Source organism: Saccoglossus kowalevskii, chromosome 17 (genome assembly GCF_978046115.1).
Source record: "Saccoglossus kowalevskii chromosome 17, keSacKowa6.1, whole genome shotgun sequence".
Taxonomy (NCBI): Eukaryota; Metazoa; Hemichordata; class Enteropneusta; family Harrimaniidae; genus Saccoglossus; species Saccoglossus kowalevskii.
The window spans coordinates 18,792,436-18,811,020 of record NC_140657.1 but is presented as its reverse complement, the minus strand read 5'-3'; the positions used below and the strand labels follow the sequence as shown (position 1 = coordinate 18,811,020).

Below are 18,585 nucleotides of genomic sequence, written 5' to 3'. Positions count from 1 at the left end.
ACCACGTCACGTGCACATTTCCGAGAAAAACCATTATGTCCACAGGAACTATGATGTAAATAAGCTGACATACTGGTATCCATCACACGCAAAAAACAAACACTGAAATCTTGATATCAAAGCTCTTACACACACACCTGCCACTGTGCGAAGATCGCGATGAATGACGCAGCTGCATTGCACACCGAGGTCGAAGTTTATGAAGACACTGCATATAATGCAAATGGTAAGCATGATGATCACAACTTTTATCTGTCGAATCATGAACAACCTATCAGCTGTTGAATGGCACCGACGTCCCATCTAGGAAAACTGCTATGTAGGTACACGAAGAATAGTATGACGATAACAATATCAATTGTAACGGCCAAGTGTAACTGAAATGATATAATATTTTTATGCAGAACATACAAAAATGTTGTTAGCACCTTTTTTACCAATGGCTGACATAACCGTATTGACAACGTAGTTGTTGTCAATACGTGTATGGCCAAAGTCCAGTAGCAACAAATGTATATGTTTTATCTGTATTGTATTCTCACGCTTATGTCATATACACACTTTGTGAACACTGTCGAAAAAATACTGAGCTGAAAGCAGGTTCGATAATTCTTGACTTTATTTACATTTTGCATTATTTCAGTCGCATATATTCCCTGCTGTTATCGACGTTTAATTGTATTTGATTACATATTAACTTGGTTCAAAGTTCACGGTGGATTCATGTTAACAGCGCATGTTTCGTCACAAGCTACTTAGAGTTATGGCGATCAGAATTAGGAATAGGAGTAGGGACTGTGGCCTGGATTTTAAAAATGAGTCGGTAGTAATCATGGCAATTATATGTTTAATATATAAAACCGTCGGAGGAATAAAGCAAATATATGAAATATTTGAAACTGAAAACTGTACAATTAATTTCTCATAGTAGGAACTACAACGTCTTAGTAAATATTGAATTAATATTACAGACAACCGACATTTGGTAGTCTAAGCACCCATTTAACACGAATGCATCTTCTCACTATTAGGCGGCAGTCCATGTTTAAAGAATAAGAAACTATAAGCTATGCACTATAATTCTGCAATTTTAAAGAAAAAAACATAATTTATATAATAATTACTAAACTCTAGAGTCAGCCATTTGTTAAGATGTTCGGGTTTGATGTGTATTTTAGTAAGCTCAAGTCATGTGATGCACCGGAAAATAACGCAGTTTTTTACTAACTATGTTAACAATGAGGTTAGGACGTAGGAATATCTCATGAATATTATTTAAATGTCCTATTTATTATACGAAAACATTGATCATGAAGAACCACCATATATCTGTCTCGACTATCTATTATTTATAAGACTGTAACACTTCCTATTGGTCGTTTGAGCCTACAAATACGTTGACATTTTATAGAGCCACCAACTCCGGTTCTATGCTTCAAGATGTTTGTATAGCTCAGACGACAAAGCATTCTTCATCCATAGCCATCCATATTTCTCTCACCTATTATTTTATTAAATATTTGCGTGTCAGAAGAAATTTCTAGAAAATTAATTCACTGCTCTCACCTGAGTTTGTTGTTGTTTTCTAGTGCTAATTTGAAAGTACACGTGTAAACCAAACTCACAAACATAAATATGAGAACCACTCAAGATATATTAAGTATCAACGCAATTGCTGCTAGTTTCTAAGAAGAATTGGAAAATATCCTTGTTTGTTAAATATTCAAAGATTTGGGGCTTAATTTTGTCAATATCTCATAGTATTTTACAATTAGACAAGGACAATCGAACCTGGGAAATATTTTATGACCATGATCTGTATAACTATGTTTGAATTTTTTTGTATACAAAATTACTCAAGCTATCCTTCACACATTAATGACTAAATCCTGCGTCAGACACAAACATAACTTAAGAGCCAATTTTCATATTTGTATTTATTGTGATTAACGTATTCATTATACTCCAGCATCCGCTTGCCATGAAGGAAGTGTGCAACATGTCACGGACATTACTCGGAATGATGGATTATCAACCACTGCCAGAGAAGGTGCGACAAAGGTGTTCTTTTCGCATAGTAGCAAAGATCGTGCCTGGGTCGAGGAAACTGTAGAGCGACTAGAACAAAATCATAGCATTGAGTGTCTGTTTGATGAAAGAGATTTCATTGGGGGCAGACCCATAGTTGATAATATTATTAGATGCATCCGAAACACCGATAGAACAGTATTGGTGTTGACTCCTGATTTTCTTGATAGCCCATGGTGTGGCTATGAAGCTCAGGTGATTTTCAATGAGCATCTTTGTCGAGAACAAAAGGTAATGATTCCCGTTTTGCTGAGTGAGTGCATTGTACCAGATTTTATCAAACATCTTACTTACCTTGATGTTAGAGATCCACAGTTCTGGGAGAAGTTCCTGGAAAGAATTACTTCAGGTAACTCAACATAACATATATTAGTATTTATTGACCCCAACGCGTTCAGATCCATGAACAATTTTCAAAATTCTGTGATTTAATACATGATTCGAAACACTCATCTTGACCTGGATTTGACAGAGCCATCAATACATAATATATATGTGAAATACTTTCTTGCAGATATTACTGACGAAATTGTGCAGGAGTCGCTATCGGAAATAGGTGAGATTATCAACTAGCATACTGGAGCACCACATCGCCTCTGTGATACCAGCTATAGAAAAATTGAATCATCATCCTCAATATATCTATATTCATTCATTCATTCATTACAGATACATATAATGGGAAAACAATTATCCGAATTGATAAGAATTCCAAATTTGACTCGAACAGTATCTATGAATTGCTCATAGCGAAGGGAATCCGAGTATGTATTATATTTATTGCATATACTATTACTACAATAAAGTTTCCCTGAAAAGAACATTGTATGTGTTAGAATACAACACACGTACATTAATTTGTATGATCTTCTCTTAGGTACCGAGAGAAAACATAAATGCTGCAGCTCAATCCTTGCTGACAAGCTTCCCGGTTCAACATGATAGTTGTTATGGTTGTTGTGGATCGTTTGTAACAAAAGTTATCCTGTGGACAGTGTTTGGATTTCTCACTTTAGGAACATTTGCAATGTTTTTGGCACTTATGGAGTCTATTCTGTCGGTGTATGATAGTACGACGGACAAGATCAATAATGCATTCGGGCTGATGCTCTCAATGTTTGGAAGTTTTGCCGCCATAACTTGTCTTATGAAGGTAAGGTTGTGAGATGACACACACAATTAAGTTTAATTGCCTAAATATTCTACTCAAAAAATCAGATTAAATTAAATACACGCAGATATGTTCAAAACACTATGAAAGATTCGAATTGGTTATCAGTACAAGCTGTAGAAGTGTCATGATATACTACTAATGGCTGTTATAGCAATAATATGGGTTTTCTAACAAATGAGAACTGAAACTAACGAAGGTGTGCTTTAAACTAACACTACAATGTTTATACTTTATGTTCTATTAGTGCCGTCGAATCCACAGAACATCTGAACGTCAAGCAAATATGCATCTGATCGATCATGGGTTAATTGTTGGAATAGCCCGTAGTGATAAGAGGTCTGCTAATTTTGGTGTATCCTTTTTAAGTGATGACAAATTCGACAAAGTCAGAATAATGTTATCACTGTCTTTCACTTGATCGCTATAATTTTCCTATATTTGAGTAGATATATTTTGTCTATTTTCAAACTTCAAGATGCTTGGTGAGTATGCTTTCTATTTCCCAATATTGTCTCGCTGTAGAAAAGTTGAATTGGTCAAGTACTAACACATATCACATAACATCGCATCGCATCACATTACATCACATTGCATCGCATCACATCATATCGCATCGCATCACATCGCATCGTATCGCATCGCATCAAATCGCGTAGAAACACATTACAACGCAATATGTCAAAACAAAATCATCTAACCCCATAACCGACAACGGTTTCACCTAATACTCTTAAATATATCATTTTACTTTATAAGTATAACACAGAAGTCAGCCAGAAACGCCACGACAATTATGATACTGTCAATCTATTTGCAGCACACACTGGAGCGATATCTAAGAGACAAAGCTAGACATTCAACTCCCAGAATTAATGCAGTAAGTAGTGAATGCATCGACCTCTTTCACAAATTACTTAGTTTGCATTTGTGGTCATGATGTTTATAATAAATACAAAATGGTTTATGTTCCACTTTCAAAATATTGATTATTATAAAAATATGGATGTGTAACACCGGTATATTAATATAATAATTATATTGATTAATATAAACAAATATGAGGTTATTACGAGAATACCTCAAAGTATGCACGAAGACAGTACTGAGTGCATACTTTGAGGTATCCACGTAATAACCTTATTATTCTACATCTTTTCTTTCCAATGATACATTATTGCAATGTCGAACTTTAGAACAGAATCAGTGAACTTTTTTGTGTGGAGTCCGGTCAAACCCCGATGGCAGTCATGTTTGTTTTTTATCATTAGAGGAGGCTTACGCGCGTAATCATTCCGTATTTGGAATTTCGCATTTCCTATATGGTAGGATGAAAATACCCCGTAAAATACCGCAAAATTATGGCACGCTGTAACTTATGGCGTTACGGTGACAGATGTATACTAATATTAATTATATAAACCAATTATAGCACACCTACCAATGGGTGTAAGCTGGCCATACATGTTTTGTATAGAAAAACGTTTAATTTCCTGAATTGGTTGCTCCAACTCGACAACAAACAACTACTATAAAAATGCGTTTACTAAACAAATTTCATCAAATAATTACTTTTTTGCCATCAAACCAATTGATTTTCCTCTGCCGATTATTATCAAGTGTGGCGTTATTATTTTTGCATTATTTATGCCATGGGTCACAACAATATGAAATAAATCACATTCGCTACATATAGGGTAGAAATTCGTCCGAGCAGTGCCTTCAAGAAGTCGGTGATGATGGCAGCAATGAGGAGCGCGAGTTAATTGAACCAACCACATTGCATGACTTTGATGAAAAGATACAGGTTTGTTATTTATCATTATTATTATTCCCGCTACATAAATATTTTCGTTAGTGTTACATCCATGAGCATGATTTGCATTATCTGGTGTTATGGTCAGGAACAAAACAATGTGCTTTTTTCAATAGGAATCTGCCCGTGAGTACTTGGTTTCCGTATGTGGCCGATATGTCAGAATGGTGAATGAGAACCAGTCGTACAAATCACCAACTGGATTTCGACATAGTAGAACAGGAATATGTTTGTGTCAGCTTGTACAACAAAACTGCTTTCACGAATTAGTGTGATTTATTGTAATTTTTTGTTTGTTTTTATCTTAATAACCGTAGCCCAGGAGTTATATTGTTTGTTCAGTGGCTGTGACAACAGTCGCAACTTACAGGATAATGTAGTAGTACCATCAGGACTTGTTTGGTTTGAATATCGTTGTGTTGTTTTTATTTTATCAACAAACTTGTGAATGTCACGTGTTAATGTGAATGTGGTATTTATTTGGCGATCAGATCACAGCCACTACTTTGGTATTACCATAGGTTAATGTAGACTCCGCGGCAAATCAATGTAACATTTTGTAGAGGATTTGATCAACAGCCATCTTATGTAAAAATTGGGTAAATTAACTATAAAAAATGCGACAAATCAGGAGTGATATTAGTGTCGATTAATTCAATGGACGTTGCCATGACACTGGCGATCTTGTTTTTTCAGTTGTGTGTGCAGTGGCCCCTCGCTAAGTCGCGGGTGCCGAGAGAAAAACAAACACCGCGATTTATCGGGGATCGCGACTTACTTCGTGCATTGAAAATGGATAAAAAGCACTTATACACACACGGGTCTATTTATAGTAAGTTTTCTTTATTGAAGACAATTTTCTTCGTAACGTCACTCTTTGTATCTCAGTAATTGACGGTCAGTAGGTGTTGAGTTTTCTCCTCTAACTTTAACGGCCATTCAAATTCGCTATACAACGAAACATTAGTTTCTTCACTTCAAAACTGCCAGCAAGACCCAATAGAATTTTTGGAACACAACTACCCGCAACTTACCTTAGCGAGGGAGTCACTGTATTGTATTCGCATTTCCTCCTAAGGTGACAGCTCACTTGCAGCTTGGACCACAACTGGTCTGATCTATCCCAACTCTGTGACCACGTTATCAGCTTGATTTTGAAGAGGCGACGCCCCCAACATCCCCCGTGCCGCCGCTACCAGTCTGACGCGAGGGTTCAAACTACGAGGGCGCTATATTGCTGGAGAGCCTCGTTTTCGTCTACGCAATCACTCTGTTCAGGGCTCATACCACTAATTGAATTTCCATAGACGACAATGTTAACATATGACGAGATTGCTATATGAAAATGACGAAGAAAGTTGAAAATATGGCTCAAAAATGGGAAATCAACATGCCAGTAATCAACCATATGAAAAAAACTAACATGTTGGCCAGCTCAAACTCTTGCAAATCTCAGGTAAACAAGACACACCTACTGTATTTGGATTGCACCAAGAGAAATCACTGGAAAAACACCAAGATTAGAACATCCATTAACACACAGAATAAACCCACAGGTACACAGCCGCTAAGTAGTAAACAAAAGACCACATGTTGGTCTCACCTCTGACCCAGGTGATTACGCCCTCAAACAGGGAGCACCTGAGAAAAATAATATTTAAAAAATTTCATTGGTTCTTGCTGGGCATTTAAATTGAGGGCTACGAGCAGCCATTGGTTAATTAGTGGCGTGAGACCTTAAGAGAAATAAGAAGGTTTAATAAAGTTCTTGTTGATCTTATATATGATGGAATATCATTAGACGAGTAATTTCCCATGCAAAAAAAATCCCCAAAATTTAAACCCTGGGAGTTATTTATCAAAATCTACCACTTGGTGGTGCCCTATACCCAGACAATTAGTTGTAGAAAGTGGCAACATACACACTCAGCATAACACCAAAATAGATGGTAGGCAATGAATATAAGCCTGATTATTAGATGCAGTACTGTAAAATATAATGTTCTCATTCACCACAAACAAGTACAGACCAACGTTTGGCATGATTAGTAATTTTAATTAATTTCTAGAAATAATACATAGAATAATGACAATTAAAAGTAGTTTATCACTATAATTTAAAAAAAAAAAAAATTCTACTGAATCAAAAGTCTCAATTCATCAGCTCACTATTTCTCCAATTAATTAAAAACAAAAAAACAATTCCACGGTATCTGCATTTAGGCCGGAGACCTGTGACGGGCAACCTTGGATATACCAAAACACAACAGTGGTTTGATTTACCATGGCCACACATAGAATTTGCTCAACATAAAATACTTAATCAAATCTTATGTGAAAAAAAGTAGTTCAACGAAACAATTTTATGATTTAAAAAGAAATAAAAATAAAAATATACAAACAAGAAAAGGATCTAAATATAAAATACTTGTATTACACATCCCTGGTCAAATTAAATTCAAATCAACAGGATTTCTGATTAATTGGGGGGGGGGGGGTACATGCACTGTTCAATAATAAACTCAAGATGGGATTAATTAGCTAACTATTCACAAAAATTCTGAGAAAAGAGCAATAATTGTGAAATTGAAAGAGTTGTAATACTTGGCTAATATACTGACAGTATGCAAATCTCTTGTCAGTGACAAGATACACAACATAATTTTGAGAATTTATTTAAATATTTGGGATTTTGACCTCATTAAACTTTGAATACGGTACATTAGAAATGACCGCACTACAAATTGTTAAGTTTGTCTGCCATAATGTGAAAATAAGACAAAAAACCCATAAAATGGGGTTAAGCATTTTTCTCAGAATTCCTAGAGCCATTGAAATTAGTGGTGACATGAATAATTCATTGATGAATGAATAAAATTTTTGGACCAGTTTAATAAAAACATTTATATTTACAGACCACAGCTCAACCACAGCCAATTAATAAGATTAGGGCAAAAAAAATACCGAATTACAAATTTTCAAAATCTTCAACCAAGATATAAGAGATTGACAGAAATGGGTGAAACGCATAGCAAAATATAACATTTCTGGATAAAAAATTACTCCATTGTGTCTAAATAGTTGAATACAAAGCAAGAAAAGTGGTAAAATAAAAATAAAAAAGATTCCCAGTTACTTTGCACTATACCTGCCAAATCAATGGAGCTGATCTCATGAAATGTGTGCTTGAACACACAACCTCATAATTATCAGATCTATGCAAGGTCAGGAGAGGTCAAAAATTGTAATAATTAGGTAAAAGTAAACTTTGGTTATGTAAGATGAGATCTGCCAAAAATGACTAAATTCCAGTGAATAGAGCCATAATTATGGTTAAAACAACAACCTCAGGTGGTCCTAGGCAAACTGTTACTTCAGAGAAATAAGAAGGTTTAATAAAGTTCTTGTTGATCTTATATATGATGGAATATCATTAGACGAGTAATTTCCCATGCAAAAAAAATCCCCAAAATTTAAACCCTGGGAGTTATTTATCAAAATCTACCACTTGGTGGTGCCCTATACCCAGACAATTAGTTGTAGAAAGTGGCAACATACACACTCAGCATAACACCAAAATAGATGGTAGGCAATGAATATAAGCCTGATTATTAGATGCAGTACTGTAAAACATAATGTTCTTATTCACCACAAACAAGTACAGACCAACGTTTGGCATGATTCGTAATTTTAATTAATTTCTAGAAATAATACATAGAATAATGACAATTAAAAGTAGTTTATCACTATAATTTAAAAAAAAAAAAATTCTACTGAATCAAAAGTCTCAATTCATCAGCTCATTATTTCTCCAATTAATTAAAAACAAAAAAACAATTCCACGGTATCTGCATTTAGGCCGGAGACCTGTGACGGGCAACCTTGGATATACCAAAACACAACAGTGGTTTGATTTACCATGGCCACACATAGAATTTGCTCAACATAAAATACTTAATCAAATCTTATGTGAAAAAAAGTAGTTCAACGAAACAATTTTATGATTTAAAAAGAAATAAAAATAAAAATATACAAACAAGAAAAGGATCTAAATATAAAATACTTGTATTACACATCCCTGGTCAAATTAAATTCAAATCAACAGGATTTCTGATTAATTGGGGGGGGGGGGTACATGCACTGTTCAATAATAAACTCAAGATGGGATTAATTAGCTAACTATTCACAATAATTCTGAGAAAAGAGCAATAATTGTGAAATTGAAAGAGTTGTAATACTTGGCTAATATACTGACAGTATGCAAATCTCTTGTCAGTGACAAGATACACAACATAATTTTGAGAATTTATTCAAATATTTGGGATTTTGACCTCATTAAACTTTGAATACGGTACATTAGAAATGACCGCACTACAAATTGTTAAGTTTGTCTGCCATAATGTGAAAATAAGACAAAAAACCCATAAAATGGGGTTAAGCATTTTTCTCAGAATTCCTAGAGCCATTGAAATTAGTGGTGACATGAATAATTCATTGATGAATGAATAAAATTTTTGGACCAGTTTAATAAAAACATTTATATTTACAGACCACAGCTCAACCACAGCCAATTAATAAGATTAGGGCAAAAAATATACCGAATTACAAATTTTCAAAATCTTCAACCAAGATATAAGAGATTGACAGAAATGGGTGAAACGCATAGCAAAATATAACATTTCTGGATAAAAAATTACTCCATTGTGTCTAAATAGTTGAATACAAAGCAAGAAAAGTGGTAAAATAAAAATAAAAAAGATTCCCAGTTACTTTGCACTATACCTGCCAAATCAATGGAGCTGATCTCATGAAATGTGTGCTTGAACACACAACCTCATAATTATCAGATCTATGCAAGGTCAGGAGAGGTCAAAAATTGTAATAATTAGGTCAAAGTAAACTTTGGTTATGTAAGATGAGATCTGCCAAAAATGACTAAATTCCAGTGAATAGAGCCATAATTATGGTTAAAACAACAACCTCAGGTGGTCCTAGGCAAACTGTTACTTCAGAAGGGCTCATACCACTAATTGAATTTCCATAGACGACAATGTTAACATATGACGAGATTGCTATATGAAAATGACAAAGAAAGTTGAAAATATGGCTCAAAAATGGGAAATCAACATGCCAGTAATCAACCATATGAAAAAAACTAACATGTTGGCCAGCTCAAACTCTTGCAAATCTCAGGTAAACAAGACACACCTACTGTATTTGGATTGCACCAAGAGAAATCACTGGAAAAACACCAAGATTAGAACATCCATTAACACACAGAATAAACCCACAGGTACACAGCCGCTAAGTAGTAAACAAAAGACCACATGTTGGTCTCACCTCTGACCCAGGTGAGTACGCCCTCAAACAGGGAGCACCTGAGAAAAATAATATTTAAAAAATTTCATTGGTTCTTGCTGGGCATTTAAATTGAGGGCTACGAGCAGCCATTGGTTAATTAGTGGCATGAGACCTTAAGAGAAATAAGAAGGTTTAATAAAGTTCTTGTTGATCTTATATATGATGGAATATCATTAGACGAGTAATTTCCCATGCAAAAAAAATCCCCAAAATTTAAACCCTGGGAGTTATTTATCAAAATCTACCACTTGGTGGTGCCCTATACCCAGACAATTAGTTGTAGAAAGTGGCAACATACACACTCAGCATAACACCAAAATAGATGGTAGGCAATGAATATAAGCCTGATTATTAGATGCAGTACTGTAAAATATAATGTTCTCATTCACCACAAATAAGTACAGACCAACGTTTGGCATGATTAGTAATTTTAATTAATTTCTAGAAATAATACATAGAATAATGACAATTAAAAGTAGTTTATCACTATAATTTAAAAAAAAAAAAAATTCTACTGAATCAAAAGTCTCAATTCATCAGCTCATTATTTCTCCAATTAATTAAAAACAAAAAAACAATTCCACGGTATCTGCATTTAGGCCGGAGACCTGTGACGGGCAACCTTGGATATACCAAAACACAACAGTGGTTTGATTTACCATGGCCACACATAGAATTTGCTCAACATAAAATACTTAATCAAATCTTATGTGAAAAAAAGTAGTTCAACGAAACAATTTTATGATTTAAATAGAAATAAAAATAAAAATATACAAACAAGAAAAGGATCTAAATATAAAATACTTGTATTACACATCCCTGGTCAAATTAAATTCAAATCAACAGGATTTCTGATTAATTGGGGGGGGGGGTACATGCACTGTTCAATAATAAACTCAAGATGGGATTAATTAGCTAACTATTCACAAAAATTCTGAGAAAAGAGCAATAATTGTGAAATTGAAAGAGTTGTAATACTTGGCTAATATACTGACAGTATGCAAATCTCTTGTCAGTGACAAGATACACAACATAATTTTGAGAATTTATTTAAATATTTGGGATTTTGACCTCATTAAACTTTGAATACGGTACATTAGAAATGACCGCACTACAAATTGTTAAGTTTGTCTGCCATAATGTGAAAATAAGACAAAAAACCCATAAAATGGGGTTAAGCATTTTTCTCAGAATTCCTAGAGCCATTGAAATTAGTGGTGACATGAATAATTCATTGATGAATGAATAAAATTTTTGGACCAGTTTAATAAAAACATTTATATTTACAGACCACAGCCCAACCACAGCCAATTAATAAGATTAGGGCAAAAAAAATACCGAATTACAAATTTTCAAAATCTTCAACCAAGATATAAGAGATTGACAGAAATGGGTGAAACGCATAGCAAAATATAACATTTCTGGATAAAAAATTACTCCATTGTGTCTAAATAGTTGAATACAAAGCAAGAAAAGTGGTAAAATAAAAATAAAAAAGATTCCCAGTTACTTTGCACTATACCTGCCAAATCAATGGAGCTGATCTCATGAAATGTGTGCTTGAACACACAACCTCATAATTATCAGATCTATGCAAGGTCAGGAGAGGTCAAAAATTGTAATAATTAGGTCAAAGTAAACTTTGGTTATGTAAGATGAGATCTGCCAAAAATGACTAAATTCCAGTGAATAGAGCCATAATTATGGTTAAAACAACAACCTCAGGTGGTCCTAGGCAAACTGTTACTTCAGAAGGGCTCATACCACTAATTGAATTTCCATAGATGACAATGTTAACATATGACGAGATTGCTATATGAAAATGACGAAGAAAGTTGAAAATATGGCTCAAAAATGGGAAATCAACATGCCAGTAATCAACCATATGAAAAAAACTAACATGTTGGCCAGCTCAAACTCTTGCAAATCTCAGGTAAACAAGACACACCTACTGTATTTGGATTGCACCAAGAGAAATCACTGGAAAAACACCAAGATTAGAACATCCATTAACACACAGAATAAACCCACAGGTACACAGCCGCTAAGTAGTAAACAAAAGACCACATGTTGGTCTCACCTCTGACCCAGGTGATTACGCCCTCAAACAGGGAGCACCTGAGAAAAATAATATTTAAAAAATTTCATTGGTTCTTGCTGGGCATTTAAATTGAGGGCTACGAGCAGCCATTGGTTAATTAGTGGCATGAGACCTTAAGAGAAATAAGAAGGTTTAATAAAGTTCTTGTTGATCTTATATATGATGGAATATCATTAGACGAGTAATTTCCCATGCAAAAAAAATCCCCAAAATTTAAACCCTGGGAGTTATTTATCAAAATCTACCACTTGGTGGTGCCCTATACCCAGACAATTAGTTGTAGAAAGTGGCAACATACACACTCAGCATAACACCAAAATAGATGGTAGGCAATGAATATAAGCCTGATTATTAGATGCAGTACTGTAAAATATAATGTTCTCATTCACCACAAACAAGTACAGACCAACGTTTGGCATGATTAGTAATTTTAATTAATTTCTAGAAATAATACATAGAATAATGACAATTAAAAGTAGTTTATCACTATAATTTAAAAAAAAAAAAAATTCTACTGAATCAAAAGTCTCAATTCATCAGCTCATTATTTCTCCAATTAATTAAAAACAAAAAAACAATTCCACGGTATCTGCATTTAGGCCGGAGACCTGTGACGGGCAACCTTGGATATACCAAAACACAACAGTGGTTTGATTTACCATGGCCACACATAGAATTTGCTCAACATAAAATACTTAATCAAATCTTATGTGAAAAAAAGTAGTTCAACGAAACAATTTTATGATTTAAAAAGAAATAAAAATAAAAATATACAAACAAGAAAAGGATCTAAATATAAAATACTTGTATTACACATCCCTGGTCAAATTAAATTCAAATCAACAGGATTTCTGATTAATTGGGGGGGGGGTACATGCACTGTTCAATAATAAACTCAAGATGGGATTAATTAGCTAACTATTCACAAAAATTCTGAGAAAAGAGCAATAATTGTGAAATTGAAAGAGTTGTAATACTTGGCTAATATACTGACAGTATGCAAATCTCTTGTCAGTGACAAGATACACAACATAATTTTGAGAATTTATTTAAATATTTGGGATTTTGACCTCATTAAACTTTGAATACGGTACATTAGAAATGACCGCACTACAAATTGTTAAGTTTGTCTGCCATAATGTGAAAATAAGACAAAAAACCCATAAAATGGGGTTAAGCATTTTTCTCAGAATTCCTAGAGCCATTGAAATTAGTGGTGACATGAATAATTCATTGATGAATGAATAAAATTTTTGGACCAGTTTAATAAAAACATTTATATTTACAGACCACAGCCCAACCACAGCCAATTAATAAGATTAGGGCAAAAAAAATACCGAATTACAAATTTTCAAAATCTTCAACCAAGATATAAGAGATTGACAGAAATGGGTGAAACGCATAGCAAAATATAACATTTCTGGATAAAAAATTACTCCATTGTGTCTAAATAGTTGAATACAAAGCAAGAAAAGTGGTAAAATAAAAATAAAAAAGATTCCCAGTTACTTTGCACTATACCTGCCAAATCAATGGAGCTGATCTCATGAAATGTGTGCTTGAACACACAACCTCATAATTATCAGATCTATGCAAGGTCAGGAGAGGTCAAAAATTGTAATAATTAGGTCAAAGTAAACTTTGGTTATGTAAGATGAGATCTGCCAAAAATGACTAAATTCCAGTGAATAGAGCCATAATTATGGTTAAAACAACAACCTCAGGTGGTCCTAGGCAAACTGTTACTTCAGAGAAATAAGAAGGTTTAATAAAGTTCTTGTTGATCTTATATATGATGGAATATCATTAGACGAGTAATTTCCCATGCAAAAAAAATCCCCAAAATTTAAACCCTGGGAGTTATTTATCAAAATCTACCACTTGGTGGCGCCCTATACCCAGACAATTAGTTGTAGAAAGTGGCAACATACACACTCAGCATAACACCAAAATAGATGGTAGGCAATGAATATAAGCCTGATTATTAGATGCAGTACTGTAAAATATAATGTTCTCATTCACCACAAACAAGTACAGACCAACGTTTGGCATGATTAGTAATTTTAATTAATTTCTAGAAATAATACATAGAATAATGACAATTAAAAGTAGTTTATCACTATAATTTAAAAAAAAAAAAAATTCTACTGAATCAAAAGTCTCAATTCATCAGCTCATTATTTCTCCAATTAATTAAAAACAAAAAAACAATTCCACGGTATCTGCATTTAGGCCGGAGACCTGTGACGGGCAACCTTGGATATACCAAAACACAACAGTGGTTTGATTTACCATGGCCACACATAGAATTTGCTCAACATAAAATACTTAATCAAATCTTATGTGAAAAAAAGTAGTTCAACGAAACAATTTTATGATTTAAAAAGAAATAAAAATAAAAATATACAAACAAGAAAAAGATCTAAATATAAAATACTAGTATTACACATCCCTGGTCAAATTAAATTCAAATCAACAGGATTTCTGATTAATTGGGGGGGGGGGGGTACATGCACTGTTCAATAATAAACTCAAGATGGGATTAATTAGCTAACTATTCACAAAAATTCTGGGAAAAGAGCAATAATTGTGAAATTGAAAGAGTTGTAATACTTGGCTAATATACTGACAGTATGCAAATCTCTTGTCAGTGACAAGATACACAACATAATTTTGAGAATTTATTGAAATATTTGGGATTTTGACCTCATTAAACTTTGAATACGGTACATTAGAAATGACCGCACTACAAATTGTTAAGTTTGTCTGCCATAATGTGAAAATAAGACAAAAAACCCATAAAATGGGGTTAAGCATTTTTCTCAGAATTCCTAGAGCCATTGAAATTAGTGGTGACATGAATAATTCATTGATGAATGAATAAAATTTTTGGACCAGTTTAATAAAAACATTTATATTTACAGACCACAGCTCAACCACAGCCAATTAATAAGATTAGGGCAAAAAAAATACCGAATTACAAATTTTCAAAATCTTCAACCAAGATATAAGAGATTGACAGAAATGGGTGAAACGCATAGCAAAATATAACATTTCTGGATAAAAAATTACTCCATTGTGTCTAAATAGTTGAGTACAAAGCAAGAAAAGTGGTAAAATAAAAATAAAAAAGATTCCCAGTTACTTTGCACTATACCTGCCAAATCAATGGAGCTGATCTCATGAAATGTGTGCTTGAACACACAACCTCATAATTATCAGATCTATGCAAGGTCAGGAGAGGTCAAAAATTGTAATAATTAGGTCAAAGTAAACTTTGGTTATGTAAGATGAGATCTGCCAAAAATGACTAAATTCCAGTGAATAGAGCCATAATTATGGTTAAAACAACAACCTCAGGTGGTCCTAGGCAAACTGTTACTTCAGAAGGGCTCATACCACTAATTGAATTTCCATAGACGACAATGTTAACATATGACGAGATTGCTATATGAAAATGACGAAGAAAGTTGAAAATATGGCTCAAAAATGGGAAATCAACATGCCAGTAATCAACCATATGAAAAAAACTAACATGTTGGCCAGCTCAAACTCTTGCAAATTTCAGGTAAACAAGACACACCTACTGTATTTGGATTGCACCAAGAGAAATCACTGGAAAAACACCAAGATTAGAACATCCATTAACACACAGAATAAACCCACAGGTACACAGCCGCTAAGTAGTAAACAAAAGACCACATGTTGGTCTCACCTCTGACCCAGGTGATTACGCCCTCAAACAGGGAGCACCTGAGAAAAATAATATATAAAAAATTTCATTGGTTCTTGCTGGGCATTTAAATTGAGGGCTACGAGCAGCCATTGGTTAATTAGTGGCATGAGACCTTAAGAGAAATAAGAAGGTTTAATAAAGTTCTTGTTGATCTTATATATGATGGAATATCATTAGACGAGTAATTTCCCATGCAAAAAAAATCCCCAAAATTTAAACCCTGGGAGTTATTTATCAAAATCTACCACTTGGTGGCGCCCTATACCCAGACAATTAGTTGTAGAAAGTGGCAACATACACACTCAGCATAACACCAAAATAGATGGTAGGCAATGAATATAAGCCTGATTATTAGATGCAGTACTGTAAAATATAATGTTCTCATTCACCACAAACAAGTACAGACCAACGTTTGGCATGATTAGTAATTTTAATTAATTTCTAGAAATAATACATAGAATAATGACAATTAAAAGTAGTTTATCACTATAATTTAAAAAAAAAAAAATTCTACTGAATCAAAAGTCTCAATTCATCAGCTCATTATTTCTCCAATTAATTAAAAACAAAAAAACAATTCCACGGTATCTGCATTTAGGCCGGAGACCTGTGACGGGCAACCTTGGATATACCAAAACACAACAGTGGTTTGATTTACCATGGCCACACATAGAATTTGCTCAACATAAAATACTTAATCAAATCTTATGTGAAAAAAAGTAGTTCAACGAAACAATTTTATGATTTAAAAAGAAATAAAAATAAAAATATACAAACAAGAAAAGGATCTAAATATAAAATACTTGTATTACACATCCCTGGTCAAATTAAATTCAAATCAACAGGATTTCTGATTAATTGGGGGGGGGGGGGGTACATGCACTGTTCAATAATAAACTCAAGATGGGATTAATTAGCTAACTATTCACAAAAATTCTGAGAAAAGAGCAATAATTGTGAAATTGAAAGAGTTGTAATACTTGGCTAATATACTGACAGTATGCAAATCTCTTGTCAGTGACAAGATACACAACATAATTTTGAGAATTTATTTAAATATTTGGGATTTTGACCTCATTAAACTTTGAATACGGTACATTAGAAATGACCGCACTACAAATTGTTAAGTTTGTCTGCCATAATGTGAAAATAAGACAAAAAACCCATAAAATGGGGTTAAGCATTTTTCTCAGAATTCCTAGAGCCATTGAAATTAGTGGTGACATGAATAATTCATTGATGAATGAATAAAATTTTTGGACCAGTTTAATAAAAACATTTATATTTACAGACCACAGCTCAACCACAGCCAATTAATAAGATTAGGGCAAAAAAAATACCGAATTACAAATTTTCAAAATCTTCAACCAAGATATAAGAGATTGACAGAAATGGGTGAAACGCATAGCAAAATATAACATTTCTGGATAAAAAATTACTCCATTGTGTCTAAATAGTTGAATACAAAGCAAGAAAAGTGGTAAAATAAAAATAAAAAAGATTCCCAGTTACTTTGCACTATACCTGCCAAATCAATGGAGCTGATCTCATGAAATGTGTGCTTGAACACACAACCTCATAATTATCAGATCTATGCAAGGTCAGGAGAGGTCAAAAATTGTAATAAGTAGGTCAAAGTAAACTTTGGTTATGTAAGATGAGATCTGCCAAAAATGACTAAATTCCAGTGAATAGAGCCATAATTATGGTTAAAACAACAACCTCAGGTGGTCCTAGGCAAACTGTTACTTCAGAGAAATAAGAAGGTTTAATAAAGTTCTTGTTGATCTTATATATGATGGAATATCATTAGACGAGTAATTTCCCATGCAAAAAAAATCCCCAAAATTTAAACCCTGGGAGTTATTTATCAAAATCTACCACTTGGTGGCGCCCTATACCCAGACAATTAGTTGTAGAAAGTGGCAACATACACACTCAGCATAACACCAAAATAGATGGTAGGCAATGAATATAAGCCTGATTATTAGATGCAGTACTGTAAAATATAATGTTCTCATTCACCACAAACAAGTACAGACCAATGTTTGGCATGATTAGTAATTTTAATTAATTTCTAGAAATAATACATAGAATAATGACAATTAAAAGTAGTTTATCACTATAATTTAAAAAAAAAAAAAATTCTACTGAATCAAAAGTCTCAATTCATCAGCTCATTATTTCTCCAATTAATTAAAAACAAAAAAACAATTCCACGGTATCTGCATTTAGGCCGGAGACCTGTGACGGGCAACCTTGGATATACCAAAACACAACAGTGGTTTGATTTACCATGGCCACACATAGAA

At 33.6% G+C, this 18,585-nt stretch overlaps 1 protein-coding gene across 1 annotated transcript; it reads left to right on the top strand.

The window, feature by feature from the left end:
- Nucleotides 1-159: 159 nt before the first annotated feature.
- Nucleotides 160-5,705, top strand: LOC144347807 (uncharacterized). The gene is made up of 10 exons (XM_085491922.1): nucleotides 160-226; nucleotides 1,970-2,442; nucleotides 2,539-2,644; nucleotides 2,758-2,852; nucleotides 2,966-3,241; nucleotides 3,507-3,614; nucleotides 3,709-3,744; nucleotides 4,080-4,139; nucleotides 4,956-5,066; nucleotides 5,192-5,705. Exons 1-10 carry the CDS (start codon nucleotides 160-162, stop codon nucleotides 5,348-5,350), a joined length of 1,491 nt encoding a protein of 496 aa, XP_085348048.1. The 3' UTR covers nucleotides 5,351-5,705.
- Nucleotides 5,706-18,585: the final 12,880 nt, after the last annotated feature.